The sequence below is a fragment of the Corvus cornix genome, chromosome 7 (genome assembly GCF_000738735.6).
Source record: "Corvus cornix cornix isolate S_Up_H32 chromosome 7, ASM73873v5, whole genome shotgun sequence".
NCBI classification, from domain to species: Eukaryota; Metazoa; Chordata; class Aves; order Passeriformes; family Corvidae; genus Corvus; species Corvus cornix.
This window is the reverse complement of record NC_046337.1, coordinates 14,467,217-14,492,801: the sequence shown is the minus strand read 5'-3', so window position 1 is coordinate 14,492,801 and position 25,585 is coordinate 14,467,217. Positions and strand designations below refer to the sequence as shown.

Sequence of the window (25,585 nt, the reverse complement as noted above, 5' to 3'; positions counted from 1 at the left end):
TCCTCTGCCCAGTTCGAACTCAGTGACCAATGAGATCTTCAGCAGGAGCTGTGACTCCCTGGCTGTTGATGGGGTCAGCTCTCTTTTCTGAGGGACTTCCCCTCAGCCCTGCAGATTTTAGGGGGCTGCATAAGCAGTAGCCGAAAGGCTGGTCTGTTCCACTGAGAGGCAAGGCCAGGTTGGGCCAGGGGAAAGGAGTGATCAAAGGGATTTCTTTCTATGAAGACAGGCTGAGGTTGTTGGGGTTTTTCAGCCTGGAGAGGAGAAGGGTCTGGGGATACAGCTTTCCAGTGAGTAAAGGGGCCTACAAGAGAGCTGGAGAGGAACTTAGGGCAAGGGCATGTAGTGATGGGACACAGGTCATGGCTTTAATTTGAAAGAGAGTAGGGTTAGATATTAACAAGAAATTCTTTGCTGTGAGTGTGGTGAGGCACTGGAGCAGGTTGCCCAGAGGAGTTGTGGGTGCCCCGTCACTAGAAGTGTTTGAGGCCGCACTGGATGGGGCTCTGAGCAACCTGGAGTAGTGGGAGGTGTCCCTGCCCGAGGCAGGCAGGCAGGTTGGAATGAGATGATCTTTAAGGTCCCTTCCAACCCAACCCATTCTATGAACACCACAACTGAGGTGAATTCCTCATTCATTTTAACTGTGCAACTGTGAGGGATGCAGCAGTGTCTCCCTAGAAGGCTTGCAGTGAGTTCCTCACTGTGGAACAGCTTTTCTCTCTCTCTTAATCTTCTTCCAAACCTTGCTGCCTCATGCGGGGTCTTTTGATCACAGATGGTGAAAGGCAGCTCTGGAGATTGAAAGTTCTGCTCCTGATTGCCAACATGGCCCAAAGCCTCTTGTTATTCCTCCGTGGGTTTTAGTTCCACTTCTGCAAGTTCAGGATAAAACCTCTCATGGATAGTGGCAATAGATCTTGAAATACTGGAGTGCTGTCTGTGCAATTCAGTGTCTCCTCCTCTGTGGTAGAGACCTTTTCCTCTTTTGTTACCTAGCCTGTGGGTGGGTAGGAAAGATTTAGGAACTAATAAATGCTCAGTTTTGGGGAAAGAGCAGGACATTAGGTGCACTCAGTTCTACCACACTTGGTTTTTTTCATGTAAGACACTGTCCATACATTTTTTGGTAACAGGATGGGCAGCCTTAGCTAGCAGAATGTTATACCATAGGTCCTACAGTAACTGTATGAATTTCAATTGTTTCTTCCTCCAGTTTGACCCCCAAGCTTTTCTTTCACTAGGAGAGGAGTAGAGATTTGAAAGACAAGATACTTACTAAAGAGCAGATATGCTGAAAGAGGGCTTCTTTGTAGTTCCTGCCAGTTTGCACTTCAGTTGTACTTGGATGTCTCACATCCATTGGGTAGCCAGTGACTCTTGTTCAGGAGGCTGGTTTATACACCCTGTCACTGGAGGTGCTCAGCAGGACCCTTCCTCTGGCACTGGGGAGTCTCAAAGCTGGAGAGTCACCAACTCTGCAGAGGTGTGACTGGCATCAGACAGGAAATACACACCTAGTCAGCAATTGCCCAGCTGTTTTGTGTGATGTCCTCTCTACCAAGTCAGTAAGGGATTTAGGTAGCAATTTGCCAAGATAGAGATATCCGTGGCAATTTACATGGGCAATCCCATGGCAGCATTGATCTTACCAGTGCGGAGTCAAAGGTGGGGACATGATTGCTTCCTCACACATATTTTTCCCTCAGCACAGATCATTTGGTTGTTATTATCCTCATTTGTTCTGAAATGGTCAGATCATCTCCAAGCTGAACTCTCAAAATATGTCTGTTAACTCAGAGACTATTGATCCATGCAACAAAATCCAGGGTCTAGATTTCACCCTCAGTCACTAACCTTCGGTATACTAGTTTTCTTTGGACTTTTCTAGATCCTAGCATGCTCCACAAAAACAGTTGGAAGGGACAGACACCATTTGCTACCTCTTCACCCATGATGAAAACAAAAACCACAACCAAAGTAAAACCAGTCTGCTCCTCATGACCAGCGGGACAGATGGTATGGCCCCAAGCACCAGAAGCTACGTCCATCTGGGCAAGATGTGTAAGATGGCCTTTCAACATTGTTCTCCCCCTTGCTCTCAGACATCTAATAGGAGGGCAGGAAGCACTGGAAAAGATTGCTTGAGATTTGTGGGAACCTCCAGTACTGGATTTTTTTTAAGAACCTGTTAGAAAACATATGTCAAGAACAGGTTGCAGAGAGATGATCCCAGTTTGAGAAGGAGGAACAGATTAAATGCTTCTTGATATCCAGCCAGCCTCGATGTCTTTGATTCTGATCTCTCTTTCATCTGTGCTATCTCTCGTCATGTCTGTAGGACAGATATGAGAGTTGGATTAAACTAGAAACTGGTGATGGTGCCAGCATAGGTATTGCTCTGCTATGAAGTCATCTACAACACAGACATCTGAGATCAGGAACCATGAAGGGAATGAGAAGTGAGATGGGGACTGTTCATTTGATTAACTGCTCTCTCCATGGTCCATGAGAGGTAAATCCACGAAGCTGGCATAGCGAGAGATTAGCAGAAATGCAGTTATTGAAATGCAGATAAATGGAATGAGGACTCAGTTACTGCATGGAGAGAGTAGCAGCTTAGAGCTGGGCTGTAAATCCTGAGAGATACCTGCCTGTTAATTAAATGACGGTCCTTGGAGGGGAAAGGAGGGATTTGCCTCTCTCTCTGTCAAGGTGCAATTAGGGGAAGTCGACATTTGTAGAATAAGGTGTCGTTTGGGGTCAGGAGGACAGGAAAGCATCTCCTGTTAAACAAGGAGGAACTCTGCCAGTTAATGAGAGCATGTCACAGAGTAGGCTCAGGCATCCCCAGATGGGCTCCGAGGGAGAAACGTGTCCCAGGAGGGCCGTTAGCAGGCTGTGTACGCAGGGCTGTGCCCATAGGGTTTGTGTGTGCTGGCCTGCTTGGGATCACACAGGCAGGCTGTGAGGCTGGCATGCTGGGGGGTTATCCCCAGCAATGCAAAAGTAATCTGATCTGCCTCTCCTTGGATCACTGACTGATGGGCACTCCTGCTTTGTCCGTGGCCAGGTCCCTGCTCCCTGGCTCACCCTGCCTCGGTGCTGACAGCAGTGCACTTCTGCAAGCACTAAATCCTCGTGCTCTTTGAAGCTTTTCCTGCTCTTTCCCTGGCTGGTCCCTGATGGTATTTGCCTTCATGACTGCACTGCAGCTCAGCAGCACAAGGCAGGCAGAGCAGGACCATTCATTCAGCCGACAATTCTTGTTGGCACACCATGGCAATCCATTACAGATCAGGAAATGTCTGCCTGCTGTTTTTAATCCTAGCTGCCAGAAAGAATAATCAGAAGCATCCAGCACGTCTGACAGCATCTCAGCACAACCATAGGTAATAACATAAGAAATCAATAGCCAATTAAAACTGATCCACAGCATTTGATCTTTCATAGTGCAGAGGGAATAGTAATTAATGGAGCTTCCTTGAAACAGTGACAATTCAAGCTTCCTGCCAAGACTAATGGGGTTTTGTTTGAAATGAGCTTTGCTTCCTAGAGGAAATGCCAGGCTGAAGTAGCCTTGGGGTGTTATCTAGCCAGGTCACTTGGGCCCTCGGCATTTAAAGGATTTAGGAGTCAAAAGTCACAGTGAAATAAAGAGAAACTGAGAAATGAGGTGTCTTCAGGGTCTTGGTCTTCATCTGTATTGATCCAATCCTCAAAAGGAAAGCAGATGTTTTCATTCAGGTCTACACAGTCCCCCAAAGTACAAAGCAGGAAGAATCACTACCGCAGTAGGGAGTCAGTTTTGAGGAAGCACCAAACCTGCATGTTGGCTTGATGGCACCGTAAAGGCAGAGCACAAGGCAGAGAAGTTCAGCAAACATCTTTGGAGGAGAGACTTGACAGCAGCCCACACAGCAAATGTGTGTGGCTTTGACATACCTGGAAGAGATCCGTGAGAATATACAGAAGTCTTCTGTGCCTTTCAGCTTGATGCACTGCTTGCCATGCTCTCCATGCACTTCTTACCCAATTTGCGTGTAAACTGGACCCATCAGGAGCTAATTGGAGTGGCTAGATGCAGGTCCTATCTTCAGAGCAGGCAAATGGGATAAAGCTAGGCAGCAAAGTCACTTTTTCTTCACCATGAAACCCCAGTTTGCAGACATTCAGCCACAATGTGCACGCTTGAAAAACCACTGAGCAAATCACTGATCTATCAGCTGTCCAGAGGCTGTATAGACAGGAACGGTCCCCACAGGGCATGTTATGGGACTCTCGATCCAGCTGGGCAGGGTCCCTCCTGGGGAGCAATCACTGTGGGCCCTGTAGCTGGGCCAGCAGCAGAACGAGCAGCGCTGCAAAGCTGATCTGACCACCGACTCTTTGGCTGCTATCCAGGAACAGCGGATGCTCGGCAAAATTGAGACAAGCCACCCCTCTGCCCCTGAAAGATGGGACCTATTTTTATCTACTGTTGCATTGATTGTTCCATAAGAGAGCAGAGGGGCAGCCAGTGTGTGTGCATTGCGTGCTCCCAGCAGCAGGCAGGGCTGCAGGGGCTCCGTGTGCCCACAGGGCCCCAGCGCAGCTCCGGCCGCTCTCCGCAGAGCCAGCGTGTCGCTGCTGAGCAAAGAGACACAGCTTTGGACCCTGTGGCTCTGAACCCTCTCCCTCTTTGCAGGGAAGGAACTTGGCTTCCAGCACAATCAGAGCAGGCTTTCACACGTGTGCGTTCAGCTCCACACTCCTTCTCCACATCCATCTCCAGTAGGGTCCCACTGTTGCAACAGGGCTCCAGAGATGTATTTTGTCGTGAATAACCATATGGTGCTGTCTGCTCCAGTGGATCAGTGTGTTTAGCATTTAATGAGGGCAACATAATTAACATTTTTTGAGGGAAAAAAGAAATTCTTTTGCCTTGTGAACTGCATCTTGTGCTTTCAAGTGTGATGCATTACAATCAGAATGGTGCTTCCCTGTCACTAAATGCCTTGCCGAAATCAAGTGCCTGGTGTCTCTGGGTTAAGTTTCCATATGTGGGCAGAGGCACGAACCCTCACCTGCCTGTCACAACCTCTACACTATGGCAGGAAATTCCCTTGTAGGCATCTGGTAGGATCTCCCATGCCAGCTGCACAAATTGTGCTATCTAGTAAAGGATGAAAAAAGTCCTCAGCTCTGTGCCAGGCTGTTTTTCCCACTGCCTTCTGTCCCATCGCTCCTCCTACTACAGCCTGCATCTTCACAGACACATTACTCCTGGAGGTGGGAAGCTGTGGTCCATGGCAGGCTGTTGTGGCTGTAGCAAGAGAATTCAACTCCATGGACAAAGATGAGACCACAGGAGGGTAACCCCCATGAATAGTGAATGAGGCTGCTTTTGGTGTGTCCCCAGCTCAGTGGGAAGCCAGAAGCAGAGGTAAGAAGAGATTAATATGAAGCCACATTAATCAAGCTCTGGGATCACCTCTTAGAGACTGATTGATGATGGCTACCTACCAGCAGAGCCATCTTTCAGCCCAGATACAACAGGCTGTAATGAAGAATACTGCAAACAGGCCCATGGGCTAAGTTGCTAAACTTAATTCTTCCTGAAAGTTACTTCCTGAAGCAGTGCTTTTCTTCCTGCACCAAGACCCACCAATGACATCCACAGCCTGAGTCCGTCTGCCCCATGGCAGAGCGGGGTCCACAATATCCGCACTGTGCCAGGTGGGACAATTCATTCTGCTCAGCCACAGCCACATCAAGGACTTTTCTCTGTTCTCCAAGGCTCTTCTCCAGACCTTTGCTGCAGGCTTAGCCACTCTCAGCTCCTTTTACTGCTGTCATACTTGTGAGCTCAGCGTTGGCAGATCCCATAGGTGCAGGAAAACCCTTACCTGCCCCTCAGCCTCCATCAAAATTCACTCATCTGGATATTGCAGCCATAACGGTCTTCAGCTCTGGTCAAAGACCCTTGTATATTCAGAGAAGCAAGGATCAAGTTTTACCTTCCTCGAGATCCTAGCTAGTAATAGACCAGAAATAACACACCCTTGTCCTCTTGGCTCCCGCCACCTTCGTTAATTTTGAATAGTGCCTCTGTGGGAGAGGTGAACGCCTTTGCAGGGGAGACATTAGGGTGAGACCTGTGGGGACACTGTCAGGGAGCAGAGAGAGGCTGCAGCACCCAAGCTGAAAGGCTTCTGGAAATCTCACAGAAATCCTGGGTTTGCAGTGAAAGATTTTTTTTTGTCATGGCTGTGGAGGACAAAGCAGCACAGGACAGGCTGCACCATGCTGTATCCCAGGATGACATTATCCCAACAAAAGGCTGGCCAGATTGCACCATGAACACCTTCTGCCTCACATCCTTGGGATGCCTTCCTGCACGTTGGAGGGGAAAGATGCCCACATCTCACTCCAATGAGGCAGTAGAAGGAATCACAATGCACAGGCCAATGTGTGACATCAGAGGCACTCTAAGGTCCTTTAATTTAGCCCATGTACCCTACATTACCCTGGGGGATGGCAAGGGTGATCTGTACTCACCTCTGTGTCTCTTCTAATTGGTTCCTATTCCTCTTAGTGGAACAGCACTTAGGTGACTGGAGTAGTCTGGAGGAATTCGGCTCAGACAGGACCTGCATCTCCTAGAAAATGAAAAAATTGTGAAACTATTCTCATTTTTCCTTACAGAATTTCATTTGCTAATAAAAGCAGAGAGGGAGGCACTAGTTCTACCTTCAAAAAGCAAATGTCATGTTTTGATCATTCTTGAACAAAGCATTCTGATTTAACATTTAGAGATGACTGCTCATGCTGAGTATTTCAAATTCAGTGTCAGAATTTGGAATACAACATTTAAAAAAATTCCGTTCCAAATGAAACATTTTCACCTGTCTGCAAATAAACGTGTGTTCCTCCATTCTGGAGAACAGTGCGACTTTTTCAGGTCTCACTCCAAGCAAGTGTGAAGGCAGAGTCCCAAGCCCTGCACAGCACAGTGGTGTTGTCCAGCTCTCCTTTTAAAGGAGTGTCCCTGGATTGGCTGAGGATTATCATGATTGCACAGGCAGTGCTTTGGTAACATTAGCTATGGCATAGGAAGGTTCAGGACCCAGACCTGGAGGAATGATTTCCATTGTGCAAACATAATGAAGTGGAAGCCACATGCTTTTTCTCTTCTCACCATGAGTGTTCAAATCCATGGACTTCTGCAGGAAATGTCTGGAAATCTGAAGGTAGAAAAGACCCATAAAATCACCTAGTGATTTTATCACCTAGTGATTCACTGGTGAGACCAGTGAATTTGGCCAGTGCTCTGTTCAACCTAGCTTGAAATAATAATTTACTCCCTTCTTTTAAAGACCTTGCAGTATCTGTCATGCACACAATGAGTGTCTTTCACGTCTTGAACAAAGCCTTTTCATGATGTGGGGTGTTGCTGTTATATCCATCTTAAATTAGGAGAAAAATGGTTCCAAGAGGATCTACCCAGTCCTAGCTACAAAGCAAGGAGGGGAAAATTTAAGAGAGCAAGAGGGTGTGTGAGTACTGCCTCCAAGCTCTATCCCTCCTGTCCTGGCACAGTTATGGGTAGACTCACAAGTGGGAAATGGTGCTGGAGAGGCATGATTCAGAAGCAAGGGGTTGTTCTATTGGTAGAGCTCCCATCTCTATTTATTTACTTGCTTTTTTCAAGAAGAGTCTCATTTATTGCTGCCTGCATAACTACAGACTGCCCTTTAATCCTCTGCTTTATCGTGCACTGTGAATTAAATACCACAGGAGTACAAGAGTCCTTTAGGGCACAACATCCATTTTGCTGTAGCTGTCCACAGCCAGCTGAGTTTATAGGAGTACTTCAGTTTATATTTTCTCTATTGCCTGAGCAAGGATTTCTTTGGGTTTCATTTTACTTGTTTTCACTGTTATTACTTATTTTGGTTTAGGGTGGTTTTTATCACTGTTTTGAGGCAAGGGGTAAAAAAGTACTGGTCTGGGCAGTGCAGGAGGAGGAAGTTGTGGTGGTTGGTAGCTTGTATGTTTACAGCTGGAAGTACTGTGGCATCTCCAGGGCCATGGTGTTGCTGTGTGCAACTTCAGGGGTGAGTCCAGCTCCTCTGTCACATTTCCACAGGACACCTGATGTTATTTTCCCCTTGCAAACAAACCACGTGGGAATACTGAATGAAATGAAACTTCATTTCCATTGGACACCTCTTGTCAGCTCTTTAATTTTGCCAGCATTTCCTCATTTTGGGTCTTACCAGCTCAGCCCTACAGGGTCCAGCCTGTCTGGTGTGGGGGACATGGCTGAGCAGGGCTGCCCTGGGATGGGGGCAGCACCTCAGAGAGAAGATGCATTACTTTGCAGACATAAAAGCTCCCCAAATGCTCCTACAACACCCTGCCCCCAGCTCCCATGAGTCAACTCAATTCATCCTGCTGGATAAAGCCTTCCTCCTCCCACAGCTACAAATGCCATGTCTGTGGGGTGGACTGCTCCCACTTCCACGAGGAGCCCATGGCATCCTGTGCACACAGGAATCACTGCTGCATACTTGTGTTACATGAACTTGTGAGATGCTGCAGTGTCACAACCTGGAAATTATTTCTTGCCCTGTAGCTTGGCTGCATCCTGCAAAATCACACTGCTGCCTGGGGGAGGGATGCTGCCAGCTCCACACCAGGCACTCCCAGCAGTAATAAAAGTGCTGCCTATTCTCCCTGGCCCCCACACTCTGCGCCAGGATCACTCACCTGGTGGAGCAGCAGCTGTGGGGACTCTCTGAGGTGCCAGCACGCTGGATCCATCTCCCACCTGGCAGAGCTCTTGCTGCCTCTGGGGGTGGGTGTTAATGGCTGCAGAGAGCTTGGGACACAGCGTAATCACCTACCCAGGCAGGACCTGCTGCTGCCGTGGCTCTGCCAGATGGAGTGGAGGAAGCAGGGAAGGAGAAGGGCTCTCGCTGCACTTGCGGGGGGTCCTGGCTCACCAGGGGCTGAGGAAGCTTTGAGGCACAGCTGCCTTTGAGCGAGGGGAGACGAGCTGTAATAAACACAAGGTTTTCTGGTTAGTCAGCAGTTGAAGGTTATGGGCCAGCCTGTTTGTGCTGTAATGATCCAAAATGGAAGGGTCCAGACCTCCATAAAATACTTCCTCAAGTCTGGGAACAGCTTCTCTGTGCACACTGGTGGGAGCTCTTCCCTGGCCATGGAGGTCTCAGTCTCTGAGGGGCTCAGTTTCAGTTTTGCTGCAGTCGTGGCCCTGTGGCCTAGGAGATCCAAGCATGGCATCCCACTGCTGGGAAAGCTGTGTGGCAGTGAAGCCTCGCTACAGTGAATGCACTTAGCAGAAGGACTGTTTTGTCTTCCCCAGATCCATGGGTTCCATGATGGCCATGTCATCCAGTGATCAACTGCACTCAGCAGAGTCCAGCCATGCAGATGTCCATCCAGACATCCCAGTTCTGCTGAGCCAAAACACAGTTCAGATTCATACACAATCAGTTATTTAGACATTAAAAAAAATGTGCATTCAGAATGATTGATAAGAAAATGCCTGATTATAATCAGCTAATTATTTTTCCATATGTTAAGCATTCACTCGAGCTCTAATCATTATGAATACATTTTCAATTTATACTTTATCTCATTCAATGCTGGCAATTGCTAAGTTTGCACACCCTCCTAGTACAGTTCCAGCATTATTCATAGCAGACCTTTGCTAGATGTCTTGTGGACTAGAGAAATATCGCTTGTCTGGTGTCTTGCAGCTTCCAGAAATGTCTAAAAGACAGCACCAGATGTTCCAGGTTAACCATTATGAACTACTCCTGTATGCAGAGTAGACTGTTCAGCTCTTGAAACATTCTGGGGACAAAAATTATATTTTGGAGGGTGGAGATGACAATTGTGAAGGAATCTATACTTCCTATTCGATTTCCCCAGAAAGCAAAGACTCCCTGAAAGTCTGAATGTATCAGTAGTTTTTATGGGAAGTGACTGTTTATTGAAAGCATTCCTGAGCTGAAGAAAAGTAAGATATGAGGATAATGGACTGCAGAAAAGCAGCAGCAACAGCCCCAGGGGAGCAGAGCAGCGAGTGTCTCTTGGGAAGAGAATCTGAAGGATAAAAGAGCTGTGAACAGCTCACAGCTGCCAAAAGGGATGATACTAAAGGCACAACAGCGAACTGTGCCTGTGCAGGGGAAAGCTCAGAAGCGTGGGAAGAGAGCACTGAGGCTGCATCAGGAACTCTTTGAGGACCCAAAATCAGAAGCTGCAATCACACAAAAGGAAAAAAGAATAACCTTCAACTAATGAAAAGCCTCTAGAAATCCCACATGCATGGGGATCTGTCAGAGTTGAAGCCCAAGATGACCATCCAGAGATTCAAAAGGCAGAAAGAAATGGGTGCATAAGCATACGTGAAAAAGAACAAGGCAAGTCTAAGAGCTCAAATAGTATTTGATACACAAAGGGCCAAATAGTTAAATGTTGCTTTTGTTTCAGTCCTCAAAACTTAACTAAAATAATTTTAATGAGGAGAAAGGAGCCCAGGGCAGAATCTGGAAAGAACAGCCTCAAAAATATTCAAATGAGTTAGCTCTGTCCTTGTCAGCACGTCCTAATGAACTTCAGAGGAAGCTGCAGAAACAGTGGCTGACCCATGAGCATTTCATCATCAGGAACTTGAGGAGGATGCAGGAGGTGCCAGGAAGCTGGGGAAATGCAAGCAGAGTACTTAGCTTTAGATATAGTCTCTCACAGATAATGAAGGTAGGCACTAGGATCAAGGGCAAATCAATTTAACTGATTCATAGAAGGATATTGAATATTTTTTAGCTAACCAATTGGTGAGCACAGGAGTATAACCAGGTGTAATTTGGAAGGGTAACTGTACTAGTGGCTAAGAAGGAAGCTGTTAGTTTGTTGTGCTGTGACTTGGACAATGCTCTTGGTGCTTTGCCTTTGGATTCTCCTACCAGAGAAGCATGCTCTAGATTAAATAACTCTAATGCAGGTGTACAGCCAATGGAGAAACTGCTTTCTCAGTAGTTGTGAGTGGTGTGCTGTAAACTGGAAACACAGTTCAAGCAGAGAGTCTTTTGGACTCTGTTCTCTTCAATATTTTTATTAATGACTTAGATAATTAAATAGGATGTGCTGTTACAAAATTCACAGATGACACTAAGCTTGGAAAGGCTGCAAGCACTTAGGAGGATCAGATCAGCATTTCAAATTTGAAATTATCTTGGCAAATTGGAGGAATCAACAAGATGTAATTGAATAAGAGAAGTGCAAAGTATTACCCTTAGGATGAGAAATCAGAATCCCAAACACAAGCTAGACCAGGCAGTCACACTGCTGAAGACAGCAATTCTGTGACATATCAGTTTATTTCATCAGGGAATCAAAAGGCAGGTGAGATGTTACAGTGCTGATTCTGCGCCTCTCTGGTCTGGGGACTGCACCCTGCTGGGGAGCTCACTTGCAGAAAAAGGGGGATGAAATGAAGAGGTTCTGGAGATGATGAACAGGATTGAGGAGAAGAAGGACATTACCTCATTCCCAGCCTGGTCAGCTCCGGGGCTCACAACTCTCCTGCAAATCAGCCCTAGTGCAGAGTCCCATTGATGCCATGATGTTGTTTTTGATTACAAAACTACCTCTCCCTGCTCCTCAGTTCACCCTCTTCCTCCTTTCCTGAAGAGCACAGCTCTGCAGCCTTGAGTGTCAGCCACAGGAACATCTAAGTATGCCAGGTTGTTCAAAGAACTTGTCATACTCAGCTGGAACTGACCTGGGCACAATGGTGAGGGGTGCCAGATACTAGGTACCCCTGTTCCTGTATTTCCTGGAACAGATCCTTCTGGCTCTCTTTTCCTGGTTTATCATCAGCCACTTTCCTGCTCTTAGGTCAAGATAAAAGGTGAGCAAGGATGGAGCAAATAGGATAAGATTAAGGCAGAAAGATAAATGAGGGCTGAGCTGGTGGAGCTTCAGAAACAAAAGTGGAGAAATTTGAGATTGTCACAAAAGATAAAGGAATTCACAGAAAGGGAGGGAAGGGTTTGTGTATGCAATGATGTCAATGGAGAGAAAGCCTGGCAATGAAAGTATTATCTCCCAGAAAGCTTGGTTTACCTTGGCCTGAGTCACCACTGCTGCGGAAGCAAACATTAAGCTTTGATCACAGCTGCCATAATCTTCCCCTGACACCCAATAATGAAAGCAACAGAAACAGGCTGAAGCATGGCAGCTGTCTGGCTGAGATGAAATTGCATTTGAAAAGGAAAACAAAAAGGCAAAGTGATGTTCTGCTGAAGGTGGAAACAAGAGGTGACAGGACAGGGGCTTTTTGAGAAGGTAACTGGCTGGAATGGACTGTCATTTTTCCTCCTGTAGATAGATGAGTGTCTGTGCAGGGGTGAGGTGCCACCCACTGTCAGCAGAAGCCCTGTTTTGGTGGTTTTCTTTACTGGCAAACAGGTGAAACAGATCCTGCCCCAAGAATTTACCCGTTTCTTTCAAGAGAGTGCATGGCAAGTGTTGGAATAAGAGGAAGGTTAATTTGAGGCTGAAAGTTCTGGGGGAAATATCACTTGGCAGCATAGGCTGACCATGTTCAGGAGTTCACTGCATGTCATTTCTGGGAAACTGCTGCTCCAAAGTTACTTTAAATTGGAGGCTCACAACCCCCTGGGTTAATCTCACGGGATGGTGGTACAGCAGCTGATCCCTGCTTCCCCATCCAGAGACATGAACGCAATTCCCTTGTTACATCTGCCAGTGTTCTTCCAACAGCCCTTCTGGCCCTTGAGCTGAGGACCTTTCTCTTGATCAGTTTTCTTACAACCCCACTGACCCAATTCACCTCTGTCTCGTCTAATCTCAAGAGATTGCAGCTTTTAGAGATTTTCAAATCAAGGAATTTCATCCAGTGCTGGTCCAGCCAGATCTCTACATGAGAAAATGGGAATGAGAGCACATCATCAGTGCCCACATTCCATGGGAGTTTCATTTCACCAACACCACAAACTAGGGATTTCATGAACAAGGCAACAATCTGGACTAGCAAGTTTTGTGTACAACTCACAGAAATTTTCCTTCTGAAGAGGATGGTTTTCACAGAGGATCCACTGAGAACAGATTTTTTGAAGCAGAAGAGGGCGAGATAAAATGGAGAGGATTGGAAAAGGACCAGGACACTCCCAGTATTCATCTGAAGCTGTGATACAGACATTTCTCTGTTTAGAACTGTACAAAGAGAGAAGTTCACACCAACATGCAATCTTACACACTCAGAGGATTTGGCTTATGGAATAATAGCTTCTAAATGGACACCTTGAGTTGAATACAGTCCTTCCTGAAGGATTTCCCACTGAATTCTGGCCTTTAAATTGAAAACTTCACCTCTGTCGACAAGAATGATTCTTGAGGGAGGGGTGTTTTTGTTAGGGGATGCACAGAGCTGAGTGTAGGAATTCAAATCTAATTTATCCGAGGCAGACTAAATTTGTTTTGATGAGAGCATTAAGCATCCTGAAGCTTGATAATAACTGATAGACTCTTGCTTGCTCTTGGCACTTCCTCTTGTAAATGAATCACTGTTACTTCCGCTTCCATGCCCACCCCTCCACTTGGTTCCTTCTTAATTTTACAGCTTCCTGAACTTGACACTGGGAAATCGATAAGTAATTTAGAGCCCAGTAAATACAGATGAAAACAAGTTATTTTGTACTTTTATAAATATTTGGAAACCAAAACTATCTAAGAAAACAGCTGCTCAGTTGACTCAGCAACCCATCCATCAGCATCACACAGTTAATTGCATAAGATCATAAACATTTATAATTAGAAGGCAAACAAACAAGAATTTTATAAACAGCCCTCTTGAATCAGGCTGCGTGTTAAATATTTGTGATAAGGTAATTAAGAATAGATTTACAATCCTGGCTCGGTGTTTAATACTTTGTAGAATGGATTTGATTCTATGGAGAATGTTCTACAGCCAAAGAGAAAACATTTGATTTCGGCTCTTTTATCCCAGGCTTAAAGTGGTCTCTGAGAAACACTGGCTCTGTCATTATCAGAGTGGAATTTCATTCATTACAGATCAGACAGCTCATTTAAATATATGTCTAATGTCCCTTGTCATGGGCTGATCCACTTCAGGCCTGCTTCAAAGCTCTGTCTCTGTGGCTGGATCTGCATACAGGCTTTCTCTAAGTCCTGCTTTTTATGGTTGATGCTTTGATCAGACCACGTCAGAATTCTCAACCGTGTTTCAAAGCAGGGAGGAAACCCCACATTTTTCTGTTATGACATCACAGGGTTTGGTTATGAAAAGCCAGCAGCACTGCAGGGTTACAGCTGTGCAATCTCAGTGGATACAGAGTAGAGCTCTCTCATACTGTAGTGCCCTACATCATTCCCTATCCCAAAATAGTCAGATCTGCATACAAGCTATCCAGTGGAGTTACTTCTACAGCCAGTGAGCAGGCTCAGCACCCCATTTCAGTGAATGTGAGAGTCCCCCTGAAGCTCATCTGTGATCAGGTCAGCAGGGCTCCTAGTTATGCCTTAAACCAGGGAGGCTGGAAACTCAGTCTGTAGTGAAGCAGTGATTTAAACACTTTAGCATCAGATGCTGACCCTAAGAAACCAAGTGGCTGCATCCCATCAGTGAATGATGGGGAGATCAGCCCTAAGGGTAAGATAACCTTCAGATATTGTGGGGTCTGATGAAGCACAGGTTTATTCCAGTAATCATCTGCCATCAGAAACTAGAACTATCTGGAAAAGGTAGGTGATGGGTGAAGCTGTAGCATTTGATTAATCAGAAATAGCTGTAAACCACTTTATTCTGTGGTGCCCGTCATCTCTCTACACGTCGTTGGTCAAGTCAGCCCCTTTGTTTAGGCACAGTTTTGATTCTTGTGAGTCTTTTGTTCTTGTATTTTTATGTTTGCAACAGGAAGGCAAGAGAGCTACTCTTCTTAGAAATGTTTTTGATAATGATCCAGACCCAGAATGGTGAAACCATCATCATGAAGGACAATGAAGCCATCCCTGTGCTAGCTCACCCAGTCCTACCTTCTGGTCTGGCTTCAGTTCTGTGGGACACAAAGGCACTTTCGTAAGAGACAGATGGCTGCAAAGCAAGGACACTCAGAGCCCCCTCATTGCACATAAATCCCATTCTCTAGCAAAGCTTGTGAGTTATATTACAGTGTGCCAGCTAAGCCAGTCTACAGATGTTGCAGCTTCCTCCAGCCAGTGGAGAAGAAGACCTGTGTTGCAGCCACTAGTGCTTCCGAAGAGTCTAGCCACAGTCTGGCAACTCCAATAATAATAGCAGAGCTTAATACTCAAGTACTGTCATCATCCAAGCAACTAAAATTATTCAATTCCTTAGTTCTCTTGCAAGGGTGGGGAGGATGATGGAGATAGCTGGGAGACAAGGTAACTGCTGGGTTACTGAAGGGCCTGAGCTGCTCCTTCTCTTATGAACACAGAGACCATTAGCAGTGCGGTGTCCTACAGCCCAGAGCCATCCCCAGACATCAGCTCTGTGCATTTGGGTGGGCAGCAGGACACAGGCACTGCCTGCACACTCTGCACACACTGGGAACTCCTCTGCCCTTTCTGTCAAGCGTGCTGAGCTCCCCCTTGAAAGGAGGCAATGACGTTTGATGAGGTACCTGCTCTGCAGGTGAGCAAAACTTTGCCTTGGTAACAAACTACTTCAGGGTATAGACAGAATTTTTTTCCACTCAGTTGCTGCCTCTGGCCTCCACGTGTGTGTCTGCTCTGCTGCTGTATGTGTGGGGAGAGATATGGGCTGTGCACATACTCGGCACTGGTGCAGCAGCCGTCACTGCCACGTCAGCTCCAGTTACACCCCCTCCAAACACACGTCTGGGCTCAGTGAATCATGCCTATGCAGCATGCAAAATTAGCCCAGTGAGAGATAAACCTTGGGCATTTGTTGGTAAACAGATACTCTTTTGCTGTAAGAGCATAATTCACTGTGCTCCATTTACGATCCATTTATCGATGGCTGAGATAAAACTGTAATCCCTTTAATTCAGGGAAAAGGGGATCCAGCAAAGGAGGAGCACCAGTGCTCTGCCTGTAAGTAATTAAAATACAGGATTTATCATTGAAAAAGCACTGGCTGAAGGAGAGCTGAGCTTAACCAGTTAACTGGGGGAAGATGCTGGGGTAGGTTTATGGTTCTTTCTAAAGTTTTGTTTGTGTTTTATGTTTATTTCTTCCCCCCTTCCCTCCAGGTCTAATAATACACGAAGGGCCCTCGGTTTACCGGATTTTTAAACGGTGGCAGGCGGTCAATCAGCAGTGGAAAGTGCTGAACTATGACAAAACAAAGGACATGGAGGAGCAAAAAACAGGGACCAGGACAAATCAGCGCCCCTCCTCCCAAACCACCCACTCGTCCTCCGCTGGTGGTACAGCCACTAACTCCGCTCCAGCCGACAGCGGGGCACGGGCTGCCGGCCATGCCACAGGCACCCTCTCTGACCACCACTGTGCTTATACCATCCTGCATATACTCAGCCACCTGAGGCCTCACGAACAGAGGAGTCAGTCTAGTAGTAACAGAGAGCTCGTCATGAGAGTCACGACGGTCTGAGCCGAGGAATTCAGGAGGCCTTAACACGAAGCGGAGGAGACAAAGAACTCATAAAGCAGAGGAGCATGGTGTGCCTTTTTCTTTCTCTTTCCTTTTCTTTTTTCTTTTTTTTTTCTTCTCTCCTTTTCTTTTTTCAGTAACTGCACAAGATATAAGAGGCGGCACCTGGCCAGCTGAGGAAAAAAAGCAGGTGGAGGGAGAGCTGCACACTCATGCTAAAGAGGTTAATGTTTTCCAGCCTGTTTAAAAAAAAAAGAAAAAAAAAAAAGAAAAAAAATAACAACACAAATCACAAAAAAACCAACAAAACAAGTGCAATACAGACTACAAACTGAGTAGGCAGAGTTCTGGGGAAGCAGAGGAACAGACAGTTTAGCATGTCTTACAAATCCTATTACCTGGAATAGGTAACGCTCTGTGCACACCCCCCGTACACACACGCACGCGCACACAAACACACACGTAGTGTGAGATTTATGAAAACGTGGAAGGGAACGAAATATTTGGAGTGGTTTTATTTTCCAGACTCCGATTAACCAGGGCTATGAGTTGTTTTGTTTCATGAGTCACTGGAGCCTTGTTTGATTTACCATGGGGTATCTGAAGTGAAATGGCTGGGGATTTTTCAGTATTGATTTACAGAAGAGAGATTGAATCATCTCACTAAGAAAATCTTAACAAAATCCAGGCATACCCAAATTTCACCAAAAAGCCTGTTTTTTTCATAATGTTCCTGACAAGGGGTTTGTGAGGGTAGAACTGGGAGGGGGGAGGGCGCTCCATGACCTTTATTCGACGTATAGGCATTTTTGGCAAATTTTGTACAAACGTTCCGCAGGTGTTTCAAGCACAAGTACTGGTGTGATTCATGCCTTCGTAACCCCAAATCCAGCATCTAAACCTTGCCACCCACACACATCATTTTCCATGCAGACATTCCAGGTTAATTTCCTTCCATTCTACTCCAATCACAAGAAGCTGACCCATCTTTGGTGGGTTTCTGCTCCCTTGCTGATTCAGACACTCATGCATTTAGAGATGTACTTTTTTGTTTTGGTGTCTGTATCCCTGCTGCTCAATTTGCAACAGTCTCACTCAGTCTTGTAGGCTGATCCTTTCACATCCAGTCTGTTAGTTTATTACAGAGTCTATTCCATTCAATCATCCAAAAGAGAGTTAGTCTGAAGAGGGAGCACAGTTGCTGACTGACTGTGTAGCACTTCTAATAAGCCTCCTTCTCTGGGATATATCCTCGAAGGTATCGGTTGCTCTTCAGGAACATTCTCTTTCAATGCACAATGGCTGAATCATTTGTGGATATTAAAGGGACACTGTCAAGTACTTTTTAAATAGTTTTTAGGGTTTGGGCTTTTTTTACTCTCCATTGTTTGTAATATTCTCTTACAAGCTTGAAAATAAAATTTCTTTCCCTACCGATTTTGTCCTTTTCCATTTGGGCACGTATGGTTCTCTCCACTCACCCCATTCCTTTCACCATCCCTGTCCTTCTCCTCCCCACCTTTCTTCTGCGACAGAAGGAAATCCATATTTCTGATTTCCTGCTGACTGTCCTCATTCTATGGAGGGTATGTCCCAACTCTACGGGGTTGAGTTATTTTGCAGCTGCCACAAAGGAAGCATAAGAGCAGGAACCCTAAAAATATGGAGGTTAGCTAATTGAGGAGCAAAAGCTCAGCTATCCCAAAACAATGACCCCATAGTGATCAAGCCTGAACCCAGCTCACCCCAAAATCAAGATAAGGACTTCAGCCAAACTGCATCCATTTAGCAGCAGTGCCAAGCAACGTTGCACAATGGCTGAATGCAGCTGCCCTCCATCATCATACCAGCACTTCTCACAGCTTCTGTGGAGACAGGGAAAATGTGGGCTACCAGCTCCTATGGCAGCCAGGCTGTCACAGGTCAGGTGTTTCTGGACCGGAGAAGGTGTCAGACTTCAGCCTCTGTGTTTGAACATGGCAGCCATTCTGCAACGTTTAAGATGCAGTTAGCAGCTTAAGGCAAGGTCATGTTTTTCACCTCGATTACTTGACAGTGTCCCTTTAAATATCAGAATGCAACAGAACAGGTACTTCTCTGGCAGAGAATGTGGGAGGTGAAACACTGTCCAAGAAAGTCAACTTGCTGAGGACCAATGTGAAACAGCATGGTTTCTGAGGCCACTGTACCTTTATCTGACCAGATTTACTATCTACCAAAGAGTGCTTTTGGCAGAGGGGAGAAAAGAGATGGTGGTGGGCAGAGGGAGAGGGAAGGGGCAGTTCCAGTCATCTCTGAAAGTAGCTACCCCCAGAAGGAAGGTGTTACAATGAGTGATCTCTGGAAGAACTGCTTCAGTGGAGAGAAACCTGGCCAAAGCGAGCAATCACAGCAGCCTCTCACCCCCTATGCCTGTTCTGGAAGCTGTCCTCATTCCAAGAGATGAGTAATAATAGTGTTTTTGGGGAGGGGGAAGCATACACAGACGAAGGGACAGCTGTCACCCATGATGTCGTTTCCCTCCCTGCCCTCCACTCATTTAAAATGGAGAAGTCAAATTCCTTTAATTTGGCTAACAGATAAAATTTTATGAGGTCAGAAGCACAACTTGCTGTGGAAGAGTGGTGTACTCTGAGCACACAGGACTCTGCATACTCTCACTCCAGCTCTGCCACTGACTCTGTAGCCTTGGGCTGTTTGGCTCAGTCCCGCCTCCACGCAAAGGGGGAATAACAATACGTACCTACCTCACAGGGGTGTTGTGAGAATCCACGTTGGTAAAGCCTGTTGAAGTGCTAAGTCTACCACCGGTAGCCACGAAGTGTGTGGTGGGGGTGAGCAGCGCTGCCCTTTTGCTGGTTACAGTCTGAATCACAGCGGGAGTTCCATCGGCCTTCTCCTGCTTGGAGACCCTCCTTGATCTGAAGCGGAGGCTGTCGTCCGAGTGCCCTCTCCTCCATTGCATGACATTTTAAGTGGCTGTGAGGTGCAGGGTAGTGACAGACATGAAGTCCTACTTGACCAGGGATTTGCTACAACGTTTTCTATATCTGTGGGGTTTGTTGGTTTGTTTTTTCCATATATTGTGCTTAGAAATAAACTTTCCACTTAGGGCTGGCGGTTTGGGGTCTATTCTGTTGCATGGCAATGTATACAAGTCTTATTGTCTGTCTTACTGTGCAAATGATCCCGCAGCCCAGTTTCAGAGATGGGCATGGTCTGAGCCTTTTCACAGCGGCGTAAGACTCAAAAGCCTGTCTAGACTGTTTAATATTTAAACAACACTATGAACTTGTCAATTGTATGTGTTCTGTGCAATACGAAGCATGTCATTAGCTGGCTTGATGGGCAGAGGGGCTAAAGGAAGGTCAAAACTTGTTCAAAGAGCTTCATACATGTGCCAGCATGGAGCCAAAGGGCTGCCACCAGCAAAGCAAACTCGGGGAAGCCATTGGAAACTGTTTTCAGAGCAGTTTATTCCAGAACAAGGTACTTCTGAGTTTACGAACTTCTAGGCTGCCAGCCTGAGAGAACAAGTGCAAATTTAGTGTGGGGGTTGGGGTTTTGAATTCCCTTTTTCTTTCCTCCCCAACGTTTTGATGGCAGAAATACTGACGAGGATCTCTTCCTTCCATAGCACAGTTCTCTCATCTCCCACAATCTCCTTGTGCCGTCCCCTTTGTGCTACTATGCAGGACTTTCAAAGGTGCAAATGGAGACAGTACGCTCCCGAGACATGAAAAATAAGTTCTGTATTGGTGATTCTAGCAGATAGAAGAGATGGGGCAGAGCCATGCTACAGAGGCATCTCTTCTTCCCCATGTCTTTCTTCTGGTCATGTCTGCTAGGTCCCTGAAGAGACGTTCTCTGTACTGTGTTACAAAGCTGTCAGATCACCTTCCACTGACAAACAAAGCTTGCAGAGTTTGGCAGCTGTTTCTCCCAGTGGAGAAAATTCTGGGTCCTATCACTGTGGAGACCCCTCAGTTCTTGGGCTTTGTGGTCCTCCAGCATTGTTTGGGGGTGGTCAGTGTGGAGGACTGTGTTCAGCCATCATCAGAAATCGTGTGTGTATGGTCCTGCTCAATCTTGTGATTTCTGCCAGTTCCCTGATTTTCTGTCAGCTTTGACAGGTCTTTCTGGTAATGCTTTTCTGGTTATGCTCTTCAGAGGTGTTTTGCTCTGTGTCAGTTGCCAATGCTATTCTTGCCTACCAAAACATCAGTGCTGGCCTCCAGCTTCCACAGCTCTTCCATTCTTGCCATCCCGTTTCTTCGTAAATACTCACTGCCAAGTTCAAACCCTCTTCCTCTGTGCCTGCAAGGGGTCAAGCACATGCTCTAACCCAAGGGTCATCAGAGAACACAGGGACTATTAAGAGTCTTTATCAATAAGCCAAACTCTATAACTCTCAGTCTTTGATATATATTTACTTTGCCAGTCTCAGTGCCTGCTGTTAATTGGTTGCTACAAACAAACCACTAATGCTGGCAAAACCCATAAACCCAGATAACACTTGATTTCCAATTTAAAATGTAAGAAATAATGGGCTGTTTTTCAACCAAATTGGGTGTGTTCCCTGTTGTGGTTTCCCAAGCAAGATGATGAAGAGGTCCTTGTTTTACCTTACTATGATAAAATGGTCAACCCAAGGAAAGAGGAACTCAGCAGCCTTAGATTTGAGTCAAGAGAAGTGTCGGCTGTCCTGTTTTCACTCAGGGAGACAGGAAAATACTACTCATGCCTGCCAGGTCCCTGGCCCTTCTCAAAGCCCTTTATCTGGCAGCAGTAAAACACCAGAGCCAATGGCTGTAGCTGGAGGACAGTTCTGAAGGCTTTCCAGTTTTGAAGACCATCCTCTGTCCACAAGTGGTGGTTAGTCATTCAAGCATCCTCTCTTTGCTTTCCTTGAGAGAAAAAGATTGTTTTGACTTAGCAAACCACTACTGCTCTTCAGTGTAGGATGAGGCTGCACCATTAGTACCTCCAACCTGTGGTTCATCCACCAGGATTCCTGTGCATCTCCTTGTGAGAATGCATGGTCAGAAGACCTATTCCTTCCTTTTAACTCTTTTATGTTGGTCAAGCACTTGGAGGAGAACAGTCAGCAGTGCAATTGCCTTAGTGACTACTGGCTGAGTATCCTGATCTCGCCTCCACTGTCACCTCCCCTGTGACTGCTCCTTCTCATTCTTGAGGCAACAGATGCCTCATCCCCTCTGCCATCCCTCGACTCTGGCCCTGAAGATCTCCTGAGCAGACAGAGAATTCCTCCCAGACTAGTTTTTAAGTCTTCTACATCCTTCATGTTTCCAGACAGGCAAATTCATTCCACTGATAAACAATGACATTCGAATCCTGAGGGGACAAGCAAGTGTAGGAGCCTGTTGCATTGACCTTCACCATTTCTTACATATTGAAGGAAATATGGTGAAAACACCAATTGGTTTCCTCCATTTGGCAGCAATGGACCAGTGGCTCTAGGAATATTTCCCTCAATATTGCAAGTCTGACATGCAGCAGTTACTGCAGGTAGTCTTTGATCTCACATCTATCATGTTGGATGCAAGGAGAGCAGAATGTGATGGTTCTGTGCTGTTTACACAAACATCTAACACTATCTTAGTTCATTATTCAAATTACCTCCAGGTCAGTGGGTGAATTTCTCCTTTGATGAAAGAATGATGTTTTTTCTTCCAGAAATGGAATTGCAAGATAAAATATATGTAAACATACACATATATATTTATAAATGTTATCCTGAAAACATAAAGAAGAGAAAAAAACCTAAATAAACCTGAAAGAATACTTGATTTTTTAATAAGTCTTGACAGGAGCTAGGGAGTTGCTGTGTGGAAAATGCGACTTAGGGTTTTACTTCAGGCAAAGAGAAGACAGAAGAGGGAAATGCTTTTATGCTACTTTCGGGCTATCTTTGGTTCACACTCATTATTGTGTAGCATTTAATTAAGACAGAAGTATGTGGAAAGCAGACACTCAGCTCCAGCAGCAGGAAACAGACTAAAGACCCCTCAAACTTACCTGAGCCATACTCAAACAAGCACAATGATGCAAAAGCACAAACACCTGCCATCACAACTGTTTGAAAAGAGATGGATTTCTGAATGGGACAAGAACCCAGACAGAAATTCTTTTCCAAGCCACATTGTCAGTATTTTTCCCATATTTCTTATTTTGAAAAGGAAGAAAAAAAGAAAAAAAAGGAGGGTTCTGATACCCAAGTCTTAAAGAAGTAAGTAACAGTAGAGAAGAGGTACTAAGGGAAGATGCTCCTTTATATGTTATGTTATGCATCAAGATATGTGCTTTGCCAAACAGAATTAGGACATCACATTCAGTTCCCTGATTGCTCAAAGAAAGTCTCAGTGACTGAGTCTGCTCAAGGAGACTTCCTAGAGTGTAGCCTTCTCCAGAGCACCAGAACTCCCTTCTGGATGGGATAGCTGGCATCAGGCTGTTTGCCTCCAGCTGCACTCCTCTGTGGCAGGATCACCACCTGTTGTTAGCAAGTCACTGTTGGGCAACTTTGATCAGCTGATATAGGTTATGATATTAATAATCACAAAAATGGCACATGCCCATCATGGCCCTGCAAGTGACCTGTCTCACCCTTTCACAGCTCAAGTTGGTGAGAGAGCTACTCTGCTCTTTGGCCTTCATCACAGGACAGCTTTTCTTTAAAATCCAGCCTGTCACACTTCTCTGGGAGTTTTTCTACTACACTTTACAGAGGTTCTTTTTCCTATAAGGATGAACAGACTTCTAACTAACCCACCTGATCTTATTTTCCAGCTAGAGAGACAAAAATCAATGTTCTCTGACCAGCTGATCTTAGTACCTGTGCTCTTAAAAGATTATATTTCCCCTCCCCTTTCACTCACTGCTCCATAATCTTCTCTTTCCTTTGGAAAGGGGTGATTCATTGCTACCAAATGGTAGAACATCTCTCTGAGATGGGACAGCCCTTCTACTCCTTGGTAATAGGCACACAAACCTTCCTCCCATCCCTCTAGACTGATGTGGCCAGCAGAAGCCTTTTTCATGGAGTTTCGCTTCTTGATCCAGAAGAGCAACTGCTTTCAAGCATCTCCTTCACTGCTGTCAAGCTGTGGGATAATGGCATGGGGAATCCTTTGTTTCTTAGCCTCAGGGTAACTACAGTGGATGATGTACCTGAGCCAAAAACACGGTGAGGACAAAGTACTTGTGTTTTAGACGGTGGTAAACCTGGGTGAAGCTTGCTCTGATGACAGGAGAGCAAGAATCTTTGTCAGCTTTATACAGTAGCAAATAAAAATGGCCTTGTTCCCTTGTGTTTTTAGCTCATATACATCAGCTCTCCATTATAAACAAACCCTTTTGTAGGCAATGCAGGCCAGGCCTGGGGAGGAAATCTTCCTCTTTCCAGAAGCACAACCAGCCCATAGCTATGCATCAACCCCTTCAGGACTTTTGCCCATGAGAGGCTGAGCGCAAGAATGGAGGTAGCTAGCAGGGATGGCAAGAACACGTCCCTGGATCTTCATCCCCAGTGGGCAAATTTTGCATTTCTACATGTGAGTCCCCTTTGAAATCACTCCTAAGGCCTCCTTCACTACTACAGGGTCTGCCCAGGAGAGGAAGCAGTGTCTCTGCATGGATCCCCCAGGTCTGTTGCTGAGGTCCTCATTCAGGCCTGCAAGAATCACTATGTTCACTGAGGGTTGAGATGAGTCAGTGATGTGTCCATGCAGAAATACTCTCTTTGAGACTGCTACAGAGATGTCTGTGGGGTTGGGAGGGAGGGGGTGGTTTTCTCCAGGGCAGGAAGCACGGGGAAGGGAAGGCTGCAATGTAAGAAAAAATCAGCCACAAGGGAGGGGTTGACTAAGAGGAATGACCATGTCGACTGTGTTACTGTCCCGTCATTCTCCTGAACCCAGAACAGAAACTTCCAAGTGCTCTTCATGAGCTTACGTTTATTAGAAAACTATTCCTGGGTGTTCAAGATTGTTTTCTAATGAAAATATACATAATAAAAAAATAAAATTCATGACTCTTGGTAATCTTTTCCTTTCCTCTCTTCCATTGTAACACATTGTGAAATTCACCTTCTTTCTTGTTTGTTTGCTACAAATAAAAGCTCTTTCTTTCTGGTCACAATCCACACAGGGTCTTACACAGTAAACTTTCATCTTCTCTTTACACATCAGAGGCCAAGACTTCACATAAGGAGATTTGAACAAAATTTCAGGGCTCAGCGTGCATTGCACAATGTGTTAGCACTTTGACTTATCATTTGTTTATGGCATTAAACAGCAAAAATCATGTACCAAACATCACTGTAAGGTTCCTGTGTAGTGTCTTCCCTATGTTCAATGTTCAAGAGAGAAGCTTGAGGCAAGCATGGTAAGTACATGCAGCTATTTTCAGAGTACCCACCCTGATGTGCTGTGTCCTTCCCAGGGACTGCACAGAACTGCCCTCAACAGGGAACATCTGCTGTCCAAGCAGTGCTGGAGTCAACTTCTGCTCCAGGGCTGTATCTTCTACAGATTGCTGTGGGAACACCAGGACACAGGGAATGCTCAGAGCAAGTGTGCACAGGGAAAGGGAGGACAGTGGAAGCAATCACCAATGACATGGTTGGAAGGGGATGGTAAGGAGCTAGGCTAGATCCACAGCTCCTCTCCTGAGTGCACGTGGCAGCCAAGCTGTACCCCAGGACATCTTCTGAGGCTGCCCCTTGTTTCTGAGATGCCAGGTGAATGCCTAGAGCATCACTTGTCAAGGTGATGTGCCCAGAAGCCCAGTGCCATCAGCCACACAGCCCTCCTATCTCAGGAGGAAAGCAGGGACAGTGTTTCACCAGAAGATGGTCACAAGAAGCTCTGAAAACTCTACTTGTGCCAAAAGATCACAGAACTT

General features: G+C 45.9%; 1 protein-coding gene across 1 annotated transcript in view; it reads left to right on the top strand.

Moving 5' to 3' along the window:
- MARCHF4 (membrane associated ring-CH-type finger 4) overlaps positions 1 to 24,710 on the top strand; it is a 105,748-nt gene extending 81,038 nt beyond the window's left edge. The window contains exon 4 of the mRNA XM_039555278.1: positions 16,296 to 24,710. Within this exon, the coding sequence (XP_039411212.1) occupies positions 16,296 to 16,657 (362 nt within the window). The 3' untranslated portion in view covers positions 16,658 to 24,710. The remainder of the gene's footprint in view (positions 1 to 16,295) is intronic.
- Positions 24,711 to 25,585: the final 875 nt, after the last annotated feature.